Here is a 21,987-nt window from a genome sequence, read left to right on the forward strand (position 1 = left end):
CAAGTTCTTTCAAAGGAACTGTGTGTGGAATGGTAAGGAAAGTCCTTATCAATCTAAATTAACACAGCAAGATTTCTGTAAATCTCTGTCTGTGTGTGTATATATATATATATACACACACATATATATACTTATGAAAGAATAACAAATACCACCTTAATTTAATTTCCTTACTGATGTAATGTACGATGAGTATATGTGTATTGCTCACAGCTGTCAAATAGAGAACAAATTATTTATAAACAATAATTTATAAACACGGGTGGAGACATACTGAATAAAGCTTTCATTTTTCCTACTGTGCAAACCTTTTTCTACAGGCATTACTTTCAGGACAAAAAAATGAAGAAATAAAAGGTGAAATTAAATTGCTATAAGAAGCATAGAGAACTCTTTTCCTTGACCCATAAAAATAGAAATGTTTCTTTTTCATTCCCTATGTACATGTCTATGTACATACTGCAATGAATTCTACTATTATTTTTCATGGGGTTTTTTCCATTTGTGAATGGAGTATATTGAATTTAATACTTTTTTCCCTTCTTGCAAAAATTATTTTCAAATTAGTTGTAGTCTAAATCGTGTATTTAAATTGTGCTGTAGAATACATGTTTTCTGATCGTAATATAGAGACTATTTTGGAAATAATTTAATTGTATCAGTGCATAAGGGTTTAATAATTCAAATTTGAGATTATACATGGAGATTGCTCAAAAAAATTAGAATTGATTATTATATTTGTTTTTTCTGCCCATGTCTCAAGAATCTTAGAGCATCAGTTTCTTTCTTTACATGATCTAAATGGCTGAATGTCTACTGTATTTGTATCAGCAAATACAGTTTCTGTAGCCAGTATGTACCAAATGCTATTCTAACCTCCTCCTGAGCAGAGCTAATGACTAATCCTGTGAGTTAGCAATCATTTCAAAAGTGGATGAATTCTAATTTTGTTGAGGTTATAGGGAGCAATGCTTTTGGAAGTGTTAATAACAAGAATTAATTGAGAATAGGTTTTGTATACTGCAGAGATATTTTGTTTTCCTAAGGGGCTGCAGAATTACTGTCACATATAAGACTTATAGAAATTAAGAATATACTGTGTATTCTTACATCATGTGTAACTTATGATGTTGTTTAAAACTTTGATGGAAAAATAAATCTGCAAAAACTAATTGTTCTTTTTCTTTTCCTTTCCATCTTTGTAAAAAGTTCTTTCATCTTCCACACTAGTACTGTAAAAAGTTGAACTACTAGCTTAGGCTAGATACATATTTGTCTTTGAAATAATACTTTTGTTCTGAAGGAGTGTTCCTTAGCTTTGAGGAGCTCTTGTTGCTGTTTCTCTCATCCCTCATTCTCTTGTGAGAAATCTCATTCTCCTGGCAGAAAATAAGATATAATGCTCTTAAGATGAGTCAGGCCGACTTGCCTTTCTCCCTTCTTCTTCAGCTCACGCTATGTCTGTATCTGAATTCTTAAGCTGGGATCCTCAGGTACATTTTTATTATCCTGCTTAGGCTCTCACCCTGCTTGTGGGTGCCTGTGAATGCACCTCTGTGTGCATATGAAGTTCCTTAATGCCATCATCCATAGATTGTAACTTGCAGAGTTAGACTCTAGCAGTGGTGAGCTGGCCTTTCTGAAAAGGGCTGAAGTTAAATACCTGAAATACTTAATATATTATTCTGAATGCTTCCAGTTGGATGAGGCTGAATTTCCTTTTCTATTCCAGACGGATACTTCACAGGGATTTGAAAGCCAAGAATATATTTTTGAAAGATAATCTTCTTAAAATTGGTGAGATTTCCATATTTTTTAAAGATATACCTTCAAGGGATAGAACAATCCACCAGACATCTTGTCAATAAGGAGATTTAAAGAAAGTTATATCTGAAATAGCATTTTGATTTGTGGTCAAACATTTATTTGACAGCCAGACACAGAAGAGGCAGTGAAATCTCCAGCCTTGAGGATGCTTCAAGCTTGGCTGGACCTGAACCTGAGTAGCCCCATGTAACTTGTTTTGAGCCAGGGGCTTGAATCAGATGACCTTGTGAGGCCTTTCCAAACCCACATTTTTCTCTAATGTTATCCTTTTGTGGTGTTTTATTTTGAAGAATTATAGGAAATAGTTTTTCCCATTTTTTAAAATATTGGCATGATATTCTGGATGTACAGTCATTTTATCATGTCTAACAATAAACAAAAAAGCTTTATATGACTGGATATATATTTATATTAATAGATTATTGTTTCTACTGATATTGTTAGGTGACTTTGGAGTTTCTTGTCTTTTGATGGGTTCATGTGATCTTGCAACTACTTTTACTGGGACACCATACTACATGAGTCCAGAAGTACTGAAGCACCAGGGATATAACACAAAATCTGACATTTGGTGAGTAGTCAGAATGCTGTTTTGGTTGGATTAGGCATTTATCTCCACTAAAACTATTTCAGGATGTATGAGCCAAACATTGCAATCTGAAGCCTTGCCCTTTGTGTTAAGAACCATGTAGTTGGTTTTTATTCTGGGTTGTCTGAGACTTTAAAGGACAATAAGATTTGGGTCTAGTCTCTGATGTGATACAAGATGATTGTAGACAAAGTTCAGGTTTTTCTAGGAAGTAGGAAATCTTTTCTCGTATTGAGATAAATGAATTTAAAGAAGCAACTTTCTGTGAAACTTCAGGTGGACAAGAAAAGAGTGATTCCTGGCTGAGAGGATAGCAGAAGGACCTTCTTCAGAACTGAATTTAAAAACATTGGCAAATGTTAAAAGCAAGAAAGGATTTGGAAGTGGAATTGAAAATGAGAATAACTGTGATGTTAGAACAGAAACAAAAAGGTACTCTGTTTTAGAAGAGGTTCAAAGGTAGAAAAAAAAAAGTTAGTTCTGCATGTAGATGACAAAAATTCTTGAGATCAGGACTTCTGAGGTGATGATTAAAATACCAAGTTTAGAAGCTGAGATCTGTTGACAGACTTGAGGAAACTTTTAGGTGTGCAGGTACTCTTCCAAGCTAAGATGGAGAACAATATTTTTGGATGGAGAAAATATGTGGCTTGTTTATATGTGTGTCCTAAAACACATCATGTTTTAAGATTAGAGTTAAAAGTGTTGTGTTTTTTAATTTTGTCATAGTCTTTTATTTAAGAGGCTTTATTTCTTTAATGAGGTGTTTTGTTTCTTTTTCTGTAGGAATGCATATCAGAACATTCATTTTTAATATATATTTCAAATCAGGAAAATTCTTTAGTAAAACCAAGGAATTGGCCAATGGAATATAGTTTTATTACTTGATAATTTACTCTAGCTTTGTCTCAGTTCTGCCTTTTCAAAATATACTGATGACTGCAGGATATAATTCTAAAAAAGGAGAACAGTCATCTATATTTTCAAATGGTAGCAACCATTTTTCACAGCTGACATATTCAGTCCAGTCAAAGGGTATGTCAGCAATCTCATCTCATGGTCTGTGTAGCTGACTGCTATGGATTTGATGTCAGATTCTCTCTTCATCTGTAGCAAATATCAGTTAATACGTGTAGTCAATAAAAATATCTTGCGAGAAGATTTCAAAAGATGTCAAAGGAAGAAAATAGACAAGGAAACCTGCCTTTTGTGCTCTTCTACTGTATGGAATAATTTCTTTAATTGCAGTGGAAATAGAGAGTAAAATACATGTTTAAGTTCTATTTATGGTTACTAGTGTCAATCCATATAGGTCATTGAGGTTGTACAGAGTAAATACAAGCAGAATTTGGTCCAATATTTTTACAAATGATGTGTTGATCACCCTTACAAAATTTACAAAAACAAACAAAAGAAAAAAGCCTCCCATTCCAAACTCAGTAGCTGTCAGCTTTCTGCTATACTTTCTGCCTTTTGTAACCTTTCCAAAGCATTACCAAGAGCATTCATCAGAGGGTGACACTTGCCTTCAGTAGGAGCTTCTTGGCCCTCACTTTAGGGGCACTGAGGAGGAGGTGTGCCCTGACTCAGTAGTTCCCCAGCCCCCCTTCTTTTTTTGAGCCAGGAAACTATTTTTGTCATTGATACTCTCATCATTTAATCTTTTAATAATGATTCTATTTGATTTTTTTTCACTGTCCCCATTTAACAGGGGCCAAAAGACAAGAGGACACTGAGCATACAGGGGAGCCCACCCTGGAGGCTCAAGGTGAGATTAGGTCCTTGGGCCATGGTGCAGGACGTTCAGTTGCCCGTGAAGAATCAAAGACTCATAGAATGGTTGGAGTTGGAAGGGCCCTTAAAGATTATCCAGTTCCAATCCCCCTGCCACAGGCAGGGACACCTTCCTCTAGATGAGGTTGCTCAAAGCCCCATCCAGCCTGCCCTTTAAGGAACTCTCAGTTTGAAGCTATAACCTGTTGTCCTATCATTACATACCTTTGTAAAATGTCCCTCTCTGGCTCTCCTGCAGTCCCATGTACTGGAAGGTCCTCTAAAGTCTCCCTGGAGCCTTTTCTCCAGGCTGAACAATCCCAACTCTCTCAGCCTGTCTCCGTGGAAGGGGTGTTCCAGCCCTCAGATCATCTCTGTGTACCTCATCTGGACTTGCTTCAACAGGTCTGCATCCTTCTCATCTTGAGGGCTCAGAGCTGGCTGCAGTACTCCATGTGAGGTTTCAGGAGAGTGGAGCAGAGGGAAGAATCTCCTTCCTCAGCCTTCTGGTCATGCTGCTTCTGATGCAGCCCAGGATGTGGTTGGCTTTCATGGGTTGACACATGGGCTGTCAGCACATGTGTCCAAGTTGTGTTGAGCTTTTCATTGAGCAGCATCCCCCAACTCCTTCTCCTCAGGCTTGCATTCAATCCATTCTCTGCCCAGTCTGTATTTGTGACCTAAGTGCAGGACCTTGCAATTTGCCTTGTTGTACTCCATGAGTTTGGCATGGGCTTACCTCTCAAGTCCCTCTGGATGAAATCCCTTCCTTCCAGCATGTCAACCATACCACAAAGCTTGCTGTCAGTAAACTTGCTGAGGAGATGCTCAGTCCTTCTGTCCATGTTGCTGACAGAGATGTTAAATAGCACTGGTTGTTGACCCCTGAGGAATTTCAAGTAGCTGCCCAAGTCTCTTATATGTAGCTGAAGTGACATTCTCACTTCAGCCTTGTCCTTATCTCTAGCAGGACACAAAAATTCACACACAAAAATTCACACTTACAAGTGTTCCACTATTAAATGTAAGATAATGTAAAATATCTTCTGGAAAAGACAGTTAGTGCTATCTCACCTTGTTTTCGTGGTCCTCTCACTTTTCAGTCCAGTTAATAATTGCTCATTGGAAAGACGAGCATTTATGCTGCATTAATGATGTGTTTTAAAGTGGCACTGTGCTTTTCAGGTTCACTGAAATGTTCTGCAACTGGCTTTTCAAAACTGGCTTGAATATTCACAGTGCAGCAGCTGGTGCAAGAAGTATCATCCTTTATAGCCCAGTAGATAGGAAAAAGCTCCATGTTTTACACTTTTTCCTTATGGAAGTTCTGCATTTGGGCTCAGAGAAGAGGCAGCACTTTATATTTGTCTTCAGTTGCAACATCAGGGCTGAAGTTCTTTGCTATTCCATGCTTTATGTCAAATCTAAATTCACAGAAGGCAAATTAAAACAGGCTCGTGTGCTTTCCTCAGCATCCCTGAGCCTGGGCTGGACAGGCCATGAGAGAAAACCTTTGCAGATGACACAGTCTGGGGTTTCCTCCTTTCCAGACAAGAAGCTTCCTCAGGGAGCTGATCTCAGTTCAGTGGTTCAGCACCCCCTCTGCCCATCGGTGCTTCTCCCTATGGATCTGGCAGATGGAGAAGAGTGAGAGTTGAGACAGAGAGCCCAAGAGACCAGGCTGGGTCAGGGATCAGTCAGTGAGGTGTGTGTGTGCAATTGGTAATTGGGGCTCACTGGCAGAGCAGCACAGGGTGACCCCAAGGCACTGCTGTGTCCTGGTGTCCCTTCCTGCCCTTACACACTCCATGGTGAGGCTGATGTTTTTGGGGCTCAGCTGGCATTCCCATGCTTCCAGTGCTGGGGCACTGCATTCATGTGTCAAGAAAACTGAAGGAAATAGTTATCAGCAATAACATTTCTCTCTTATTTTCAAGGATATGACCTTATAAGGTAAATTTCATCCAGGAGCTTTCAATGGATTTGTGCATATTATGTGTTACAAGTTATCTGGGAAAAAAAAATTATAACCGAAATAATAGTTGAAAGACAGATTTTTTTTTCCTTTAGAGACTTAAAAAATTCTTCATAAGAGAAGTATAAATAACTGTCTTTTTGTCTTTCAGAGACAAAGCAATGTCATAATCACATGCAAATCCATTGTACTCTTGTCTTCCATCAAGTACTCTGAGATTTTGACAGATGGTTTGTCTGTTGTATTTGGGTAAATTGGGTTACCCACAACATAGATCATGAAGCTTTCATTTCATTGTGCTTGCTTATCTGTGCTTTTCCCCACTTTGTCTTTTACTTTATTATTAACAACCAAAAAATGGAGCAATGTTGAGGCTGAGGGGCTGGCGAAGACAGCAACAGGGAATTCTCATTCAAGGGCTGATGAGTGAATATTGAGGAAATTAAATTCAGAGACATATTCCTCACAGACTCTGAAGCCAACAAAGTCTTAAGACCTTCTGATGTGATCAGACTAAGAGATAAAAGTCATAAAGGTGTATGCACTTAAATTGTCTGACTTCTGGAGTTAAATTTAAAAGCTAACATGAATCTCACAATCTTTGAAGAACTGTGATATATTTTGCCAAAGATCAGACGATGTTAAAAGTATGACAATGTTTATGGAAGTAACACCAAAAATCTCAGGGTGATTTCTTCTAAGAAGGAGAAGTTACAGGTCTGTCAGTTGAGACTGGGGAGAACACACTGAAGCCTGTCCAGATGCTCCATTTTATGATGTAATTGAGCTTAAGTAGCTTCAATGCGAACTGGTCATGCAACAATTTTGCTGAAATTATGTTCTGCTCAGGAGCTTTGTCAAACCTATTCATGAATATAGGGAGCTGTCAAACCAAATGTGCTGGCTTGCTGGTTTAATGACCAATTTAGAATTTTATAACATTGGCACTTACGCAGGCTAAGATTATAAAAGTAATTAAATTATACATTTGGATCATGTGAAGATTACTTATGGGAATTGGGAAGCAATTTCCTCCTGTTCCTTGCAAGGTGCTTAGACCAGAAATGTAGAAACACGACTGAGAAATGCAGTTTTGAGCCAAAAGCTTGTCAGTTATTGCCTTGGGTGTTTGCAGCTCATCAACTCTCTTGGGAAGAAATAGCCTTGTACTGGAGCTCAGGGCACCATTTCTCGGCTTAGGAGATGCTTATTTAATTTCAAAGATTTAGATCCTGCAGAGAAAACCTTTATTTTTTTTCCCCTCATTTTTCTTTACTTTTTTTTCTATTTTTTTTTCATAGGACAGATGGGGTTTTCCCTGGGTAGCCTGTTCCCAGCCTTGGCTGCAGCAGAATGCCTTGGGCATTCTTTTCATCTTTCTCTACCTCAGGTGTAGTCAGAGTACCACATTAGATGAATAAATCAGCTTCCCTGATGTGTCAAATTCCGTGTTCCTAATGGCTCATTAAACAATTTCTAGCTGCCAGAATCAAGCATCTTCCAAAACAGATTGATTCTCCAAAAAGAAGTTATAGTACAGTCTGTCAGGTAGGGATTTTCCTTCTTTTTTTTCTTCTCTCTGGCTGATTTCCATTTTTATTTGATGCTTTCAGATGCTGTGTGCGTAGGGGGTTTTTTGTTGTTCTTTTAAAGTATTTTCTCATGTAGTAATTATCTTGTTTCAGAGTTTGAACATACATCATAAATACAGATTATCATCTGTGTGTTACTGTTTACTGATTTTGAAAGTTTGAAAGCTGTTTGACAGTTAAATCTTTAAAAAACCTATGCAATTATTTATTTACCTCAGTAGTTGGTCTTCTGTCAGTTGTTAGCAAAAATGCTCTGCTAATGATTTTCACATACTTGCTTAGAAAGTACCAGTGAGTGGAGCCCCCCCTATTCCCTCTCTTCTTCCTTATTTGCAGTGTATGTAGAGTCTGGGTTTCAGCTTTTAAATTCTTTGATCGTGTTCTTTTATTGCCATATGGACAAAACAATTCTTTAACCAAAATGAATAATTGAAACTTTATTCATTATTTGCTTTCAAAGATGTCTATACCCCTAAACACTGCAAAACTGTTTTCTCAGTCAGTCACTAATTAAAAATTTTTATTCCTCATTTAATAAGTAATCATTTGAAGTAGTTAATATAATTGGGTTTTACTTATATATCTATCTATATCTCTGTCTATATCTATATCTATATCTAATCTATATCTATATCTATATCTATATCATCTATATCTATATCTATATCTATCTATATCTATATGATTATATGTATTTATATACAGAATCCAAGTTTGTGCCTGTGCTTATGGGAACAGAATGATGATTTATCCTGTTTATAAATGTTTCAATTTGTGATCTGAATAAAAATATTTTAGACAAAAAGGACACCACAATTGTGAAATATCCTTCTCAGAAGGAAAGGGTAAACAATTGTGATTTTACTTACTGTAACATCTCTATGCATGCTACTTTCAAAAATATTGTGTATACTATTACTATTACTATTACTATTACTATTACTATTACTATTTTTTATTCTTCAAGGTCTCTGGGATGCATCTTGTATGAGATGTGTTGTATGAATCACGCATTTATTGGACAGAATTTTTTGTCTGTTGTGTTAAAAATAGTGGAAGGTGAAACACCTTCTCTTCCTGATAGATATCCAAGCAAATTGAATTCTGTGCTATGCAGGTATGTTATTTTCTTGTTTAGCGTATTTTTCAGTTAGTTTGGACAATTGCTTAATTACTGCTTCTGGCTTTTAATGTTTCAGCATGTTAAATAAGAATCCTTCATTGAGACCAGCAGCAGCAGAGATCCTAAAATCCCCTTATATTGAAGAACAACTAAAGGTATGTAAGAAAAGGTGGTAGCTGTACACTTGCCATTTGAGTATGTATTTTGCAAAAGCAAAATGGGGGCAGGAAAACACGTTGAGAAAAAATAATTTGACAGCTGTTCATGGGAATATTAATCCAGGGGATTTGCAGAGCTACAATACAAATATGACTGAGGGATGAAGCCCTCATCCCTTGACATGCTGAATGTATCCCCTCTTAAATGGTATAAACAATTGGATAAACAGACATTTATGCAGAACTAGTGTAGATCACTTGGGCCTCAGTACATATATCTCTAAAATGTCCTGATTAGTCATAGTTTTAATGAAGACAAATGCCTTTTGCTCTTTTTGCCAGGCTTCAGTGTCTGTATATGGCTTTCTGAGAAGGTGGGGAAGGAAAATGCTCAGTCAGGTTTTACATTAGGATGCTATTGGGTCATAGCTGAAGATTCTGGATAACTTTAGCATCAAGTGTTGATACACCTTCTGTTTTATTTCCTTGCAGAAAACACAATACAAGTTCACAAACATGACTGTGAAAGACAAGGCACTTAACTGGCAAAAAGCAACTTCTCCTATTTTTGGTGCACTGTGAGTATTTTTAAAAGTCTTACTGCTTGGGCAGTAGTATCTGAAATTAGTGTTGCCCAATAATGTCATTAACATTTGTGTCAATCTCCTGGTGCTTTATGTTTAAACAAACCTATTCCCCAGAAATACAAAAGGGCAACCACATAAGGGAGATGCATAATTAAGATTTAGAGAGTAAAAAGGGATTTGCAGATGAAATATTTTCATTATGTTACTGTGTAAATTGCATGTGCATGTGCAGTATATGTTTATGTTAACTTAGTACCAATTGGTATGTAAAACATGACCTTTGTCTTTAAATTTTGAAGGCTTAACCTGTCATTTTAGTTAGGTCATCATCTTTTATAGTGCTGCTGTTTCTATACCTACTTAAAATTGAACGTGAAAGCTATGTTTCCTAAATGACACCAAACTAAAAGCATATACGCTTAAACTAATGTTCATCTAATGCCTCCATAGAATACTGTTATTTTTATCTTGTAACTACAGTGAGAAATCAAGGATAGTGATGTTTCTTGGCTTTTACATCAGCAGTGTCTTCACACATGATTTCTCTCTCAGGCACTGAATATATATGAAATTAATTAATTGCATTAAATTACAATGCTGCAATGTTTAAAGCAAATGCCAGCATGGACAATTTAATTTTGTCTTTGTTAATTTGCTCTGCAGTTTCATTGGCAACTTGCCCTCCCCTTTGCTCCCTATCCCTGAGTGTTCTGAACAGGTTTTGTTCTGTCAGGAATTAGCAAGCTCAAAACCAGAAGTTGGTGATCCTATGAAGAAGCAATGAACATCCTTGTTTCTTGTTTCCTCTAAATAACTGTCAAGATTTTAGCAGCTCTCTGAATTTTTTAAAAATTATTAGATAAGAGCAATAAGGACTAAAGCAATCCAGAACTGGCAGTGCCTTTGATGCAACAGGACTTTCACCTTTGTTTTTTGTGACCTCTGCTCTCATATGGGACCCACAGATTTGCTGCTTTGATCACTTTGCAGATGCTGCCAATTTTGCTGCTTGCAAGCATCCCTTCAGGAGAGGTGCTCATCTTCAGCTCTTCCAAACAAAAAGACAGAGTATGAGAATCTTCAAGAAACTTTTAATTCTTGCCTTTATTTGGAGGGCACAAGATTTCAAATTATCTAAATGCACCAAAACCATCGCATTTGCTTTGGGGAAGCAGTATTGTTACATACAGAATATATTTCCAACTTCAAATATCCCCATGCTTCTAGAATAGACTGATAAAACCACTTTGTATTTTTTGTAAAATGTATACTGTATTCTATACCTGATCTATTGTCATTAGCTTGAACACACTGAGTCTCATCACCTTCTAATGGATGTAATTTTTTGATAGGGCTAGCATGTGGGAATGACATTTGTGTATATCCCAGAATCTGTAACTATATTTTTTCAAAAGCAAGTTTGTAGTCTGTAAGAGGAAGAGCAAATTAATTACAAACATAATGTTCCTATACTATTATTAAAAGGAAATAGGAAGTCTACTTCTGTGCAGAGGTCCATCGTTCCTATAAATTGTGAAGCAATGAATGGCAATTTACCTTGAGGTTTTAAAATTCAGGGCATCAGTTAGAGAAAAGAAAACCCTAGGAGAAGATTTACTGTAACTTATCCTCACATGTGCTGCAGTCTGATTATTTTTCAAGTGTTTGGAATGCACAAAAAGTCACCATTTTATCATGACTTTCATTGTACTTACGAGAATGTTAGATGCCTGTATTTTTACTGGTAAGCAAAATGACAAATAATTTCTGCAATCTCAGATATAAAGAGGTAGGTAAAATGAACTAAAAATACCTGGAAAATAAGAGAGAGCAGAAAAGGGGAGGAGAAAAAAATTAAACATAATGAATTCCCCACATCTTCTGTAATGAAGCAATACTCTAGTCCCTGTCAATGTACAAACAGTTGCTTGCTATGGTGTTCTCTTCAACCATTGCTACTTTATGTTTAGTTTTTTCTCACCAGGAATTCTTTTTGCCATGGAAAGCAAAAAGATTGAGTCTAGTTTCTTCTAGTAAAGGCCTCTGATGGCTTACTTTAATCCATTCCCATTCAAGTCATACATTTTCAATATTTAAGTAAGTATAAGGCTGTACAAGTTCAGTTTCAACTTGAATGAAAAATTGCTTTTTTTCCCCATGAGATTCTTTTAATCTAAATTAGAGTTTTTTACAGGAGACAAGAAATATGTCTACATTATTCATACTTGAAGAGTTAGTTCCATTCTTATGAATAATTGAAGTCTTCCTGTCTTTGTCCTTAATCTTTCATATTTCACACTAATATTCACATCTTTTCACTATTTGAAAAACCTCATGCAATCTTCTCTGCTCGTTTATTAAAATTCTGATTTCAAAATTATAGTCCAGAGGGAGTGTTACAATTTGTATGGTTACAAACCTGGGCTCTTAGATTATCAGAAGTGAATTTATAAGAACAAAAAGAGTAATTTGAAATGAATACTTGGTATTATAAATACATGGTATAACGAATATATGTTGTGCAAGTGAAAGATGACTGCCAAGGCATTTCAAACTATGGTTTAATTTTTGTTTTAATTACTGTAGGATGTGAGATAAAAACCTGAGATTAGTATCCTTTTTCTGATAAAGGACTAATATTGCTCTCCTCTGTTGAGCTGAAATACATAAGTCAATAATTCATGCTTAGCTTTCAGAGATGGTCTATGGAGACCATTTTACCTGTGAATTGCTATTATTGATTAGGACTAGAAATTCAAGAGGACGACATGATAATTATATCTGTCATTAAAGACAGATAAATATTCTCTTTTATTCTAGACAGCTTATAACGAGTGTAAAATGTATGAGTGGTATTGTGGTTCTCACTTTAAGACTGCCTTTGTACTTGGAATATGCCCAATAATGAAGCCTGACAGGGTAAATATTTCACTGTGCTTCAATATTTATTCTTTTAAGGAGATGAATCTGCCTTTTTCCATCCTCACCTGAAATGATTCACGTTCTTCACAAATCCAAGTTTAAATATTTCAATTTAAAAGAGGCATTTACTTTCCAAACTAAAGTTAATTTAGTCTGCTATAGTTCCAGACACTTTCTAATTATTCCATTTGAAATGTCACTGTGTTTCAATATCCAATCAAAAAAGCTGAATATTTACATTTTTATATGAAGATGGGTTTGCATGCATTCCATTTCAGGCAGAAGAAAGTTCATTTGCAAACTCTGCAGGAACTGTCTGAAGTACAGAAAATGACACCGCGGGAACGAATGAGGCTGAGGAAGTTAAATGCTGCAGATGAAAAAGCAAAGAAGTTGAAGTAAGTTGTGCCATAACTGTGCAATTTTCCCTACCCAACAGACTAATGAGAGAGTTAGAATTGTCAAGGTAGAAATAATAATAGTACAGGCCTTCAGCTACTCAAAGTCAATGAGGATTTTGGATGACAATAAATCACACTAATTATTTATGTAGGAAAAAAGTGAGAACATTAGCCCAAAACTGGTGTTTTGAGAACTGTGTTTCTGGTTAAATAAGTATATGAGAGATTTTCAGATGTGTTACAATAGGGGACTTCTTTTTAATGAGTGCTTATGTTAAGAATTACACGGTTTGAGGAGTCTGACATTTAGTTACAATCCAGCTTTTGTCAATTGTTTTGGCCCCAGAGGTTTTCAAACAGAAGTTAATAGCTCAGAGGATAGTCTTATCAAAGGATCAAACAGGGGTAATGGACATGTTGTAAAGGCTTTATGATTTATGGGCTTTTTTATTGAGTGAGACAAAATGCTTTGGAGGAGATTAAATACAGTTTCTGATGGAATATGAGAAACAACTGGAAGACTATGTTTGTTTGGGCCTTTTTAAATAAAAAATAGAATATGGTGTTTTGATGACACATTTGAAACAAAGAACTAAGACCTTCATGTCCTTTTGGAAAATATGTCTGAAGAGCACTTGTGTCTGACTGGCATTTGGTACATAAATTTATTCTCATTGAAAAAAAAACTTTTCCTTGAACTGAAACCACTGTATAAAAAGTATTAAATTTAACACCTCTTTTTCATGGTGTTTTCAGTAATACAGACCAATCCTTGTACTAATATGACGTCTACTAATTGAAGTCTGTCTCTTTCACTTTTTAAAAATTAATGGAGATTAGGAAATAATGCTAATTGCAGGATAGTTCTAGTTTGGTTTTCATTTTCAATGTTTTCTTGCATTTTGATGTTTTCTGTTGAGATCTTCATTTTTTTCTCTCCTCTAACAACAAGATGAAATACATTTATTTTGTAATATGAGGGTAACATTAATATTCAGACATTGCTCCTAGTCATGAATCTTTAAAATGAGCTCTAGATCATTGTCAGCTGACTCTGGCTGAAAATGTTTGAAACAATGCAAAAACAATACCTTCTTAAACTAGAGATCTGCTTCCAGCATGGCAAATCTAGAGATGAATGGGAAGGGAATATGATAGTGGAAGATGGAAAAACTGCTTAATTTTGCCCCCATTTTAAGTGGTTCCACAAAGAAAGCCACAGTTACCAACTGATTAAGAGCTCATAGCACACAAATGTTGCATGGCTGTCTACAGCTGAAAGGTCCCTGTGCTACTTGGTGGAATAAAGCCCAAAGTATTTAAGATCCTTGGAAGAAATAGAAAAGATTGGGACTAAAAGTTTACTATTTCTTAATTATGTTATGCAAGTTGTGAAAGTAAAATATAATAGCATTTGGAAATAAGGTCTGAAAACTCTTTTTGTGTTCATTAAAACCGGAGTAGATGATATGGAAGTTTGGCAACATGAAAATCTCATTAAGGAATTTGTTTTTCCACATCTGCTCTTAGAAGATCCCTTTGTGCACACCCTGATATCACATCCTAAATACAAGTGTTCTGTGTTCACAGACAGCTGGCAGAAGAAAAATATCAAGAAAATATCAAAAGAATGCAAGAATTCAGGTCCCATAATTTTCAGCAGCTGAATGTCAATGTCCTACATGTAAGTATGGGCTGTTGTTTTGGAGCTCTCATTCATGTGCACTCAGTGTATAAGACTTTTCTGTTTCCCACGTGGTTTCTTTAGCATTAGAGGCACAGGCCTGTTCTGAGACTAATAATTGGGAAGTGCATCAAAGTCTGGACTGCTTAGTTGAACCTGTTGATCTGTGATGAGGCAAAGTACATTCCGTTATTGAGACATAGTTCAACAAGCTCTCTAGTCATTGCACCATTTTATTTTCTTAAGTTACCCTTCCTTAATTTACCTGTAAATATAAATCTGTTCTCTGAAATGTTTTTACAGACTATGTGACATCAAGTTCAAAATACATTCCTTGTCAAGACATTTAGAATTGTAATCCTCTGAACACTAGTTTGGCATGGCTGTGGGTTCTTTTCATGTGGTTAAGAACGTTAACACTTCAGCTGGCTTTTTAGTAAGAATGAAGCACTGGAATGACTCCCGGAATAAATGGTCCTTTGCTTTTAAGCTATCTGCAGTAGTAGATGGTCCTGTTCAATTCTAGCACCACACTTTATTGTAGGAAGAAAAGGGTCAGTTTAGAAATAATCAGTGAAAGTATAATAGAAATAATTTTTTTATGTGCTTTGTATTCTGTCTTTTGCATGCCCTCTGGTTTCTATTTCCCATTTTGTCTAGAGAAAAAAAATATGTTAAACCTGCTTCTGCCTATGGCTGCATCACTACAGATCATTTACAAAAATGTTAGGATTTTATTTTAGTATTTGCCTTAGACAAGTCCCAGGAATTGTGTAGGTCAGGACAAACATTGCATTCTGATCTCACTGAAAGCTCTAACTGTTCCTGTTTCTCCATGCTGCTTCATCATTTGACTAAGGAATCTGATGAGCAGACTTCAAAACACCTCATTCATTCTCAGCCGGTCACTACATGCAACTGTGTGCCCACAAGACATGATGAATCAAATGGAAATGAGACAAGTGAACTCGACATGTCTGAACTTACAAACCATGGTAAGAATTCAAAATCTGATGTTGAAATGAAAATTCCCGTCAAGATGGAAAAAAAGATTTGTCCCTTGTAGTTAATACGTGGTGGGAAACTGCAATTTAAAAAGCAGACAGATTGGTAAAGTTGTCAAAAAATGGCGAAGAGAGAAGGAAATTGATCCAGGTGGATGTATGTACAGCAGATGTATAGCAAGGTTACATGGCAGGAGACCTGTGTTCCCAAAGTTTGAGTGGTCTGTGAGCAGAGATGGAGCTCAATGTACTTCCTCCAAATGAGATGCTGAATTAGAAGGAAATAGCTTGAATTTTACACAAATTAAATGACTGGCTTTAGAAAAGCATTTCCTAACTTATCTCTCCAGTGAAAAAATTAGTACAAGAATTCAAAGTGTTTGCAACTTTGGTACACTTTGATGCCATTTTCCTTAACAATGAGAGATTCAGATGGAAACTCTTTAAACTCTGCTTATCCATATTGTCAACTACTTATCTATTGTCGAAAGAATATGAAGTACTATATAAAATGTACTTTTCTCTTATAGAGAAAAAAATAGTCAAGCTTTTTGAAAAGGGTCAGACTGTGGAAATCTTGTGTTTAATGAGGAGAATATTTTTAAAATCACATTTATATGTTTTGTTTCTACAATGTTCTGGAATAGTGTCTTACTCTGAAATATTTAAAAATCATTGTGTAAGCACTATTATGGTGAAACACTTTTAAGCAGATTAGAATCTTGCAAATATGCATTAATATACTTTAAAGTAGGAAGACTATTTTTCTCTACTAGTACTGCCTTTTACTGTTGGTTTATGTGCATCTGTGAAAGTATGTGACACTAAATTAAAGGCATCAGAATCAGTTTGCTTGTGGTGGAGGTGTTTTGGGGTTTTTTAATAGCAAATGGTGCTTTTTTCTTTCAGTGTACCCTTATTTGAGTCTATGTGGTTGGCTTGCTGCTTCACAGAATGAGAGGTGACCTGTGTAGGAGAGAACCCAGCTGCTAGAAATACATCTTGGGGGGAGGCTGGGGAAACGTGCAGAGGGAGGGCTGAGAGAAAGCAGTAAATGTGGGTGAGAGATGTACTGGAAGAAGGATACAAAGACTCCTAAACAGAAACAGAACAACATGCCTAAAAGGAAAGAAATGGATTTTTCTGCCTTTAGAGGTCATTGGGCTGTTAAACTATAATGACAGGAATGAGATGCATTTGTATCTGTGATGTAAATTTGGGTCAGTCCATTGTACAAAATTGAATGCATGTTTGATTGCTTGTGCCAGAGTCTCTGACGGAGGAGTGGTGGGTTCATGACAGAAAGGAGTTATGGATAGGCAAGAGAAATTACATGGTTTATCTTCTTTGCTTTGTGAATACCTTGTCATTCCTGAAGCTGATGTCAAAGCTGTTACTTGCTCTATTCAGTATTCATGCTCCTCTTTTCTTTAAACATTTCAGTGCAACCATGCATATCCTACATGTCTAATTACTAAGTTATTAATCGCACCTTTGTATTTGAAAATGTAGAAACTGTTCCAGCTATTGATTTTCTGCTAGAATTTTGTTCTTGATCAATGGCTATACAATAATAAAATAAAAAAAAAACCAAAAAAACCAGAAGCAAGGCTATGAAATGGTTTTAGCAAGCTGTCTTACATGTTAATGAATCTTGTTGACCATTACTACATTAGCAGAAGAAGTTAGCCTGTGAAAACCAGAGTAACAGGCTCCCTAGTTACAACTAATAACTAAAAACTGTTTAGGATGGAGAGAAAAGGCAGGAGCAACTTTTAAATTATTTCAGGGCAGACCTAAAAAAATCCTTTCAAGAAAAGCTGGTGAGGAACAGCTGGGGATGGTACCCCAGTCCCAGCAGGTGTGGAGGAAAGGTCAGAGTATCTGTGGCTCATAACCTGCAGTCCTTATAAAATTTGCAAAAAGCTGAAGAAAAGAGCAAGGTTTGGAGTATTGAAAGACCAGGCTATTAAAGGATTAGGGGAAAGAATAGAGAATAAAACACCTTGTACTCCTCTTTCAGTGAAAATAATCTAAAGCATTATGAACCACGGGTTGTATGTCGTTGTGGAAGGTGTCAAATACGAAGCTCAAGGTTTCATTTTAGTAAGTAGTTTTGAATTCTGTGGCATCTTGATTCAGTTTTAGTAGTGGTAGTTACACTTAGCTGAAAGTTGGGAAAAAGAAGGCAATGTAGTTAGATAAACAAAACTGACTATAACAGTTTGGGGTTTTGGACTTCACAGTGGACAAGCTTTAGTAATGACAAAAGCATTCAACTCCAATAGACTTCTGTGGGAAATTTAAGCTTCTCTCCATCTTTGTTTCATGTAATCAGCAATGATATTATGAACATTTTTTGTTCCAAATAGCAGTACTCTGTGCACCTGAGAGACATTTGGAAGAGTTCTTTGAAATCACCTGTAGCTGGCCAATTCATTAAGCAATTCAAACACGTTTATTTTCTGGAGTATGAAAGATGTGAGTGGACTCCGTGATTTTGATGTGGAGATGACCTCATTCTACCACAGAAAATCTTCCTCAAGATTGTTTGGAGCTGGTATGAGTTCTTGAGAACTTAAAGAAATTATCTGATTCTTATTCCTGAAGAGAAATGCTTCAGGCAATGTAAATAATGGTTTTTTAACAAAAAAAAATTTAGTTTTTCAACACCATGTTATTTTCTATGCCATCCAGTGACACTGTGCAAATTTTTTCTTCTCTAAAGAGGCTAAGAATGCTGATTAGTCCTGTTGGACTGATGATTTTAAAATCTGACTGCACTTCAAAGCTACACCAGCTTATGATGGTTGGTGCATCTTGAGCGGCTGTTGCCTTTCTGCCTGTTCACTTCTGGGATTTCAGGCATGTGCTCTGCAGCATCCTTCATGCCTCAGCAGGAAATGAAGAACTTGGGGAGGGGGGAAATCAAAGAAACATGTACTTTTGCAAACAGAAATCACTTTGAAGTTCTTCTGTTGTGTAAATTCAGCTTAAGAAGAAAGGGATCAGGTTTTAACCTGTGAGTGGGCAGCAGTGAAAAATTATGTGAATAGCAAGTCATGCTATTTTTGTTTCAATAAGCCAAGAGAGGAAGCTGTGCATTTAACACATATTAGAGAGACATCATCTTGGTTCCTGTTGGTGCTCTGCTAGAGAGAAAGCACTGTCCCCCAGTCTTATTCCACCATTTGCTTCTGTTCCATGGAAAGAGTACAAGCTTCAATCTGACTACCAAGTCCAGACTGTGCTGCCAGAGACATGTACTCATACTGTTCTTTTCCTAAAGAATTTGAGCTGTTTTATGCATTCTGTAAAGTTCTCCTGCTTGTCTGTGTAAAAAGCTGCTCCTTGGCCAAAATACCGCAGTCTTTATGAACCTTCTTATTTCTGGTTTAGATTTACTTCTGGATATTTCATGCTGACATTTTTAAGATGCATTGCCGTATTGCCTTGCAGTTTAAGTTCTTCTCTTCCTTACTTGACCTATTCTCCTCATGTTTTTATAGGCAGCAGTAATATCCTCCTCTGTATAAACCTCTACATAACACTTCTATATTATTCATCTATTTTAACACTGCTCACTTTCAGCATACCTGGACCTTCTGTCCTTTTTCTTTCTTTGAGATAATTTCTAGCTCTTACCTCAGAATTTATAACGGATTATTTTGGTTTTAATGTTCTAAGTTTTGAACTCACAACTCTGTTCTTTGAATTTTCTCATTTTCCCTTATTCCACTTCTCAGGGTCATCTAGTGGTTTTTCTTACATTATCCTAGTTCTGGGACTTTGTCTCTCGGGTTGGCATGCATACGAGAACAAAGGATACTTTTGGTTTAGCTATTACTTTTCTCCACACTGCAGATCTTCAGAGAGATGGGAAAGGTAACATTACTTGCAATAGTGAAGTTTTAAAAATGTGCTTTAAATTTCTGTTTCTCTGAAGTTGCTATAATAAGTTTCTTAAGAGTTTTGCTTCTTTAATCAAACAATTTAAAGTAAACAAATATTGCCCTTATATGTAAAAAGACAGACAATGGAGTGGCTAAGAAAAAGTCAGAAAAAAATTACTTTTATAATTACCATAAGCCATATGAAGTAAGTAACTGAAGTATATTGAGTGTATCATTGGAACAGTATATGCTCTTACTGTATTGTTTCAGCTAGTTAGACCACTAATATGTTCCTTAAAATAGTAAACTTTTGTAAATATAAACAAATGAAAAATGGCTTTGCTCATTTGCAACTCTTTAGTAGTAGCTTTAATCTGCATTAAATTGTTAGATTGGTTAATTACAAACAAAACTCAAATTATATTTTGATAGTGAGATGTTTATGGAAAGATATTTTATAGTTGTGTTTAATATTCATTGAAAATTGTGATATCTCCATCTCATGTGTCCAGGAATTTATGGAATTGTCATCGTACAAATAATTTAACACTATGATAGACAGAGCAGTTAAGAATATATTGTACTACTGGGAACAATTTTGGTTTACTGTGGATATCTTTGTGTCTCTTCCATTTCCAGTTTCTCCAAGTATAAGCAAGAGAAAAAAGAGCTGAAATAAGTTTTGTATAGGGATAGTACACAGAAACACTGACCCACTGTCATTGTTAAATTCAAATATTTGTGCGTTGAATCTATCTATCATCTATCTATCTATCTATCTATCTGTCTGTCTATCTATCTATCTATCTATCTATCATCTACCCATACACTTCATTTTTTTTCAAGGAGCAGCAAAAAATGCAATATCTAATGATTAGCATTAGGAATAGCTAATGATTAATAACTGAATTCCCTTTGTATTTTGATTCAGATGTTTTTGATTCCAGCTCATTTTATTGATTATTTATTTCTGAATGTTAAAAAGCATATTTTAAAAGTCATGGCAATGATGCAGGAATGAGCAATGCAAAATGTGTCAGGATAAACTTGTACCTGTATTTCCTGTTCTTGTTGATGGTTACCTATGAAATAAGTTATTCATCTTCTCTTGTTATCATCAAAAAGAAAAGCCACCTAGCAATGAATTGCTTAACATCACACACACCCACCCCCACCATCTCTTGATCCATTTTTTATAGAAAGTATTTTCATTTGGATTAGGATAGATATTCCAATATACATTTTTCTGGAGATTACTGTATTTTTCAGTGCATGTACTTATCTTTCCAGGGTGGTTTTGTGAAAATATTGGTGAGGCAAATTATATTGTAGTGCTGGCAACCAGAGGTCAGTTCATCTAATAGAAAAATACCCAACAAAGCTGTTTAAAAAACTCTGCATATTTAACTGCTCATTTCCATTAATGATAACGACTGCAGCTGGAACAAAGCCATTCCTTTTATAAAACATAAGCAAAAATTATCAACAAGATAATAGGAGTATCCATGACCTACAACCCAGCCTTGTTGTAATAGATATGTATGTTCAGTATTTTCCTCTGCCAGTTAGAACAAGGCAGTTCCATCTGGGCAGGGGCATTACATATTTAATGTTTAATGATGTGGCCTCCTTCTAAAAAGCTACTGGAACCATCACAAAAGTAATGCATTGCTTCCTAATACAGCGTTATAGTTCATCTTTATCTTCTAATTTACCTGACTGAGTTTGTAGTCCACTTTCCTGATTCAAAAACAGTAACCAGAGAAGCAGATACCACTTTTTCCAGGGAACTGGATATTGACATTTTAGGATGCAGCTCATCTTTGCCCCAGGTTTCCACTGACAGACCACCTCAGGTTTTCTATGAGTGCTACTACACACTGGGCTAGGTAATGGCAGATCTCTCACTAGATCACATTAATTATTTGAGTGCAGGTAGTTTCACTTTGATTGCAATGTCTTCTAATAAAGCCAGATTTTACAGCATAGTTCCTGTCAATTCTTCGTACAGCTTGATTCCTTTTGACTTGCCTAAGTTTGCAGAGATATTTAATAAATTAGGAAACACTAGTTATGGGGACTTTTTGTACAGAATCCAGAGAAATCTGTATCAGACCCTGCATTGTACCCATCTGTGTGGGAAAGTAGTGTGAAATGTCTGAGATTCCTTAGTTTACTAGATAGAAAATGCTCTAGGTAGAGGAGCTCAATCTTTGCAGCTGAAAATAGCGTAAAGAGCAAGGCATAATCCTGTTATACAACAGTAATAGCTAAAGGTTCAGGGTTTCTGATTCAATTTCTACAGTAGAACTTGCCTTGAAATTGGCTACAAAATCATAAGCTGTATCAAAAAGGGCTTCTAGATAGTTCAGTGCAATTACAGATGCAACAAAAACTACCATTTCTTTACCATTATTGTTGATCCTTTTGGTTTGGATAAGTTTTTACGGCTGAAAGAT

At 36.0% G+C, this 21,987-nt stretch overlaps 1 protein-coding gene across 1 annotated transcript in view; it reads left to right on the forward strand.

Moving 5' to 3' along the window:
• Positions 1-21,987, forward strand: part of NEK11 (NIMA related kinase 11) — an 81,566-nt gene that overhangs the window by 25,348 nt on the left and 34,231 nt on the right. Inside the window, exons 5-12 of the mRNA XM_085051256.1 lie at positions 1,733-1,797; positions 2,272-2,398; positions 8,724-8,873; positions 8,956-9,034; positions 9,530-9,615; positions 12,825-12,944; positions 14,538-14,631; positions 15,491-15,626. Coding sequence (XP_084907382.1) covers positions 1,733-1,797; positions 2,272-2,398; positions 8,724-8,873; positions 8,956-9,034; positions 9,530-9,615; positions 12,825-12,944; positions 14,538-14,631; positions 15,491-15,626 — 857 coding nt within the window. The remainder of the gene's footprint in view (positions 1-1,732; positions 1,798-2,271; positions 2,399-8,723; positions 8,874-8,955; positions 9,035-9,529; positions 9,616-12,824; positions 12,945-14,537; positions 14,632-15,490; positions 15,627-21,987) is intronic.

Source organism: Lichenostomus cassidix, chromosome 2 (assembly GCF_008360975.1).
Source record: "Lichenostomus cassidix isolate B80296 chromosome 2, HeHo_3.0, whole genome shotgun sequence".
Lineage (NCBI taxonomy): Eukaryota > Metazoa > Chordata > Aves > Passeriformes > Meliphagidae > Lichenostomus > Lichenostomus cassidix.